Below are 5123 nucleotides of genomic sequence, written 5' to 3'. Positions count from 1 at the left end.
GAGCCAGCAGCGCATCCCCGCGGCAGGACGACTGCCCCACTGGCATTAGAGGGTCACTGGGAGTAGGGTTCAGTGTGTGGTGTGTGTTTGTGTGGTGTGCGCGTCTACCTGTGAGCGATACGTAGGCACGTGTGCGTGTGGTGTGCGTACGTGTGTGGTGTGCACACGTGTATGGGAGTGTATGAGTGTGCGTGTGTGACCCCCTTTAAAACAGGTGGAGATGGGGACTCTGAATTCCTCTGCTCCCCGATGCCCCGTACGCTGTCTTCACGTGGAGAGGGGAAACCCACAACCCCCAGCCGGGCTCTGGCGCCTGTGGGGGTTTCAGGGATCATCACCCTCTTCCCTGAGGGTACGAGGCGGGCTGTCAGGCCCTCCTTGGGCAGCCCCCAGGAACAGGGGTCGCAGCCCACAGGCCCCTCCTCGGTAGGCCTTTGCACAACAGAAGCTCCCGGACCCGCTCCCAGGGATCTGTGCGCATCCGGCTTTTTAGGACTCAACTGGGCACTTAACATTTTTTTTAAAAAACACCACATTTCACATTTAACGATGCTGCTTAACACTGTTTATTTGACGGTGCAACCTACAGCATTCCAATAATAGCCATGAAAATCATCACAAAGCTAATTTAAAAGTTTTATTAAAAAATCACAGTTAAAAAAAAAACAAGTCCAGTGACAAAAGTTGTTCTTCTGAAATGGTGGCGTGTGCTCTGTGGGGGGGGGGGGGGGTGGGGGGCGGAGGACCCAGCAGTCACCTCCGCGCGTGGACATCCGGGCAGGGCGGCGGCCACCGGGGGCTGGGGGAACTGCGAGGCGGGTGACAGCCCACGTGGGGACACGCTCACATTGACAACCACAAGCAGTCCCTGTCACGCAGAATGGATTACGGTTGTGTTATGGAAAGCTCCAGGCCCCGGTGGGGACATGGTGTGTGGCACCCGCAGAGGTTGGCTCTGGCCGGAGCGGTGTGTCTGTCCGAGAGGCTGTCTTGCTGCCCCTGAACAAGGACCAGAAGGGGAAGGCCCGGGGAGAGAGAACCGTCAGGAGGGTGGCGGGCCCGTGAGGTCCAGCCGCGGCCAGTGCCCAGTGAGGATCCTCACCTCCCAGACTGCGCACGTTCACATCACGGAGCCTTCCACGCATGGCCTCTGCCCAGGACTCGACCACTGGCTCAGAGGTCACCAGTGCTCGGTCCAACCTTGCAGGCATGACTCCAAATCCACAGACAGCCCCCCGCAGAGGTTCTGTCACTCGGCTTTTTAATTTCAGGGACTCTGATGTATGCCGCCCGTGTTTTGAGTATCTGCTCAGCACGCTGGGACCCTCTCTTTAACAAAATGATTAATCCACCAGCTAGCACGATTCCAAAAAAGCCCAGGTGGGCTCTACACGCTTCTTCCCACCAGTTCGACGAGTGACTCATGTCTCCTTCTGGCTGAGCAAGGGTGCTGACTGCGGCTCTTCCCTGTGCCTGGATGCCGGGCTACGAGAAGGGAAGCTCTCCCGACAGCAGGCCGGACGTATACTTTAAAATGTCTCCGCTATGACCGACGCCAGCCCAGGGTCTCAGCTGCCCTATGAATAACAGCTAACTCCCTCTGACTTCCAAACTGCCATACATGGGCTGATGACTTGTATAAGCTCACACACGACTCAAGGCTCCGCTAAGACTAGGGAGCTAGCCGAGAATTCCCAGTCTCGTATCTTCAACCCAAAGTCACACTCAGGCATGCTTGCGGCGAGGCTCAGGTCTGTGGCTTTATTATGAATTAATACAACCTTAGGAAACTCAGTGTAGATGGCCTTGGCCCCCGGGGTTGTCCCCACCCCCCACCCCCACTGTGAACACAGGAAAAGTCGGGGGATTCTGGAGGTACCCTCTGTCTAGGGGAGGGGAGCTCGGACCTCCCTAAGGAGAGGACAGCCCGATGCACCTGCCGTCTGTCCTCGCTCAGGCCCGAGAGGACAGACACCCTCCCCCCTCCACCACCTCCAAGCAAGCACAGTCCCAGGAGGGTGTGCGGGAGAGAGGCTCTCGGGGGGAAGGCACGCCAAGCCAGTTCATGCCCGCAGCCCCATCTGTCCCCGGGATCTGAGTCTTGTGTCTCAGAACGCACAGAGCAAATGCAGTATCCAGACCTTTCTTCCCCCCCTTTAACTGGCTACACGCTTAGAAACTGTACTGGTCCAGCTTGTTTTTTTTTTCTTTTTTAAAGCCTCAAAGCACTTTCATCGCCAGGAAAGCTTTTCGTGGCAGGGCTCAGTCTTTGGACCTGTCGGCGCCAGGTGCTGGAGGCAGCCGAAGCCGCTCCGCTCGCCTTCCCTGCGGGGCAGGCGGCGCAGGTGAGCCCGGGACGCCCCCGGCCGCTGCGGACTCAGATGCCCACACGGGTCCTCAGCGGAACCTGCCCTGCCGACCGCACAGGCGAGAAACACAACGGAATCCACGGGCCCTCCGATCCTGCCGGCTTTCTTCCCGGGCTCCTCGGGGAGGCTGTGCTCTGCAGAGGGCGTGCTCCGGGCAGGCTTTGGGGACAACGGTCGCGGGCATGTCCCGCACGAGGCTGGCTCTCCCGACGGCAAGACAGAGGTGGACGCTCTCGAAATCCCTGCGTCGGGCGGGTTCTGCTGTGACCGCTCCCCGTCCCCGGCAGCGGCGCAGGGCGCGGGGCCCTTAGTTCACCACGTCGTAGTAATAATTGCGCAGCCGCAGCTCCACGTTTTCAAAGCCGGGTCTCTTCTCCACCCTGGAAACGAAGACCCGCGTTATTGTCGGTCTGTCTGTCCGCGCACGCGCTGTGATCCAGCCCCTGCGACAGGTGCCTGGGGCCCCGCCCCCTGGAAGCCCCTGCACCCGGCGGCCAGGAACCCCCGCAGCGCCCCGCCGGCCTGCAGCAGGCTCCCCACGGACTCGTGTCCACCTTCAACGTGGAGCCGTTTTGCTGTCAGAGTCGGGATCTCTGAGCCCCAGGTCGGGGACTCTGTCCTTGTGATCTAGCAAGAATAGAACGTGCCTAAAAGTACTTAGTGGGTCGATGGGCCCCAGACCTATTTCAAGTTGGACTCGGAATCCTGTTAAAAAGAGGTGGACACAATTTAAAGTACCCTCTCCCCCACCCCAGTCGGATAGCTCTGGATTTTCTGAAAACGTGCTGTTGATATGGGTTCGCATTAAATTCAAAACTTGTCATAGACTTCTCTGCTTCCTCCCACAGGACAGCATCAGCTGAAAGGAAGTATTTCTTAAAACTGTGAGAACCTGCCCCGGCGTGGAAGTAATTTTGCTTACATTGCGGGATTTGGGGCTACCCTGCCCGAGGGTGAAGTTGCCCAGTAAGTGAAACAGAACTTGAGGCCGCACTGGGGGAAGTGTCCACATTCAGACTGGAATTTCAGGAGGTTCCATGCGGGTCTGGTGGGGCGGCCAGGGGGCAGGCTCACGGGGACCCAGAATCACTCACCACTGCAAGGAGCGTGGCTTCCACGGAACCCACATGGGTTTTGTCAAATGCCATCAAAATAAATGGTTTCACCTACAACTTTCAAGAGTAAGGAAAAACCATAATGGACTGCTGGAATTTACAGCCGTCTGCGGTCATGGCTGGGGACACAGGCCACCTCGGGCACTGCTGTGGGGGCCACGCCTCTGGCCACAAAGCTGTGCTTCAGGAGAGCTGGGGGCCAAGCCCAGGTGCAGGAGCATAGGTGGACGCGGTGTCTACCCAGATGGACAGCCTCCCTCCTTCTACAGTCAAACAACACACCTCATCATCTTTGCAAAACCGAACGTTCCCCTCCAGCTCTGGGGACCCAAATGCACGGAGCTCCTGAGTCTCCAGCCAGCCAGCAGCCAGGCACGAAGCAAACCAACCGACATAGGGATACAGATCGGCGCTCGGCAAGGACACCTGGTCCGGCCTCCCAGGGGATCTCTCCTCGACACTTGAGCGTGATGCCGTGATGCTGAGCTTTAGCCAGTGTGGCCAAGCGTCCTACACGTGTGTGAGCTTCCTGTCTGTCCCCACCTGCCCGCATCGGCCTCCCGGGGCCTCGGGGGGCTTTCTCCACTCGGGTCCTCGGGCCAGCAGCCCCTCTTTCCTCATTGCCCGCACCCCTGCCCCTTATCCTGCTGTCCTCAGATGGGACGCCACTCCCCGATGGAGGCCGATGTGAACCGCTAACCAAAAGATAGCCATGTGTGATCACGGGCTTATGGGGGGCTAATCTGTGGCACGTTTGCCTCCCAACACCTAGTCCTCCAGCACAGCCAGCCCAGGATCGTGACCTCCTCCAGGTAAGTGTCCACCGGTACATACGTGGAGGGGGTCAATAGAGTGTGTCAGTGATAAGCCTTGAAGTGTGTGTGTATGTGTCTGCCTACCTACCTACTTACCTATCCATCATCTGTCTAGCCATCTATCACGTATTAATTGATTCATCCACCTAGTTGACTGTTCAGAATGGATAAAACAAGAACAACAAAAAATGCCTCAAAAAGCTTGGAGAATACACAGGGCTCGTCTGTATTTGCTTCATGGAATCCACCAGGTTCTGGAAGCTCCATGTGCTTCTGGGCCCCAGGCCGGTGCTACATCTCCTTGGTGAGAAAGCACCTGCACACGGGGGGTATTCTAAGACCCCACTCACACGTACAACACCCTCCTGGGCCGTGGCCTCGGCACTGAAACGCCATCGGACTCACTACCTTCTGAGAGCACACGGGTTCCTTAGCTTGTTTATTGCCTGTTCGCCCCTCCCCTCGTCTGTAGGCTCTAGCAGGGCAGGGTCTGGGCCTTCCTCGAGGCTTGCTGACCCCCGCCCCGGGTGATGGGATGGTGGCTTGCACACAGCACCTCCAGTGGTGAGTGCAGGCCACGTGAACACTGGGGCGCTCAGCGGACGGGGCGCTCAGGGGAGGGGGCGCTCAGGGGACGGGGCACTCAGGGGATGGGTGCTCAGCGGATGGGGCGCTCAGGGGAGGGGGCGCTCAGGGGAGGTGGCGCTCAGGGGAGGGGGTGCTCAGGGGACGGGGCGCTCGGGACGGGGTGCTCAGCGGATGGGATGCTCAGTGGATGGGGCGCTCAGGGGACGGGGCGCTCAGTGGACGGGGCGCTCAGGGGA

At 58.9% G+C, this 5123-nt stretch overlaps 1 protein-coding gene across 2 annotated transcripts in view; it reads right to left on the bottom strand.

The window, feature by feature from the left end:
- Nucleotides 1-742: 742 nt before the first annotated feature.
- SYK (spleen associated tyrosine kinase) overlaps nucleotides 743-5123 on the bottom strand; it is a 77264-nt gene continuing 72883 nt past the window's right edge. Inside the window, exon 14 of one of the 2 annotated variants that reach the window (XM_032427555.1) lies at nucleotides 743-2749. In XM_032427555.1, coding sequence (XP_032283446.1) covers nucleotides 2677-2749 — 73 coding nt within the window. In that variant the 3' untranslated portion in view covers nucleotides 743-2676. The remainder of the gene's footprint in view (nucleotides 2750-5123) is intronic. The other variant, XM_032427553.1, reaches the window with a different exon arrangement.

Source organism: Phoca vitulina, unplaced genomic scaffold (assembly GCF_004348235.1).
Source record: "Phoca vitulina isolate PV1807 unplaced genomic scaffold, GSC_HSeal_1.0 scaffold37, whole genome shotgun sequence".
Classification (NCBI taxonomy): domain Eukaryota; kingdom Metazoa; phylum Chordata; class Mammalia; order Carnivora; family Phocidae; genus Phoca; species Phoca vitulina.
Note: the sequence above shows the minus strand (reverse complement) of the source record. Positions and strands in the feature narration are given on the sequence as shown.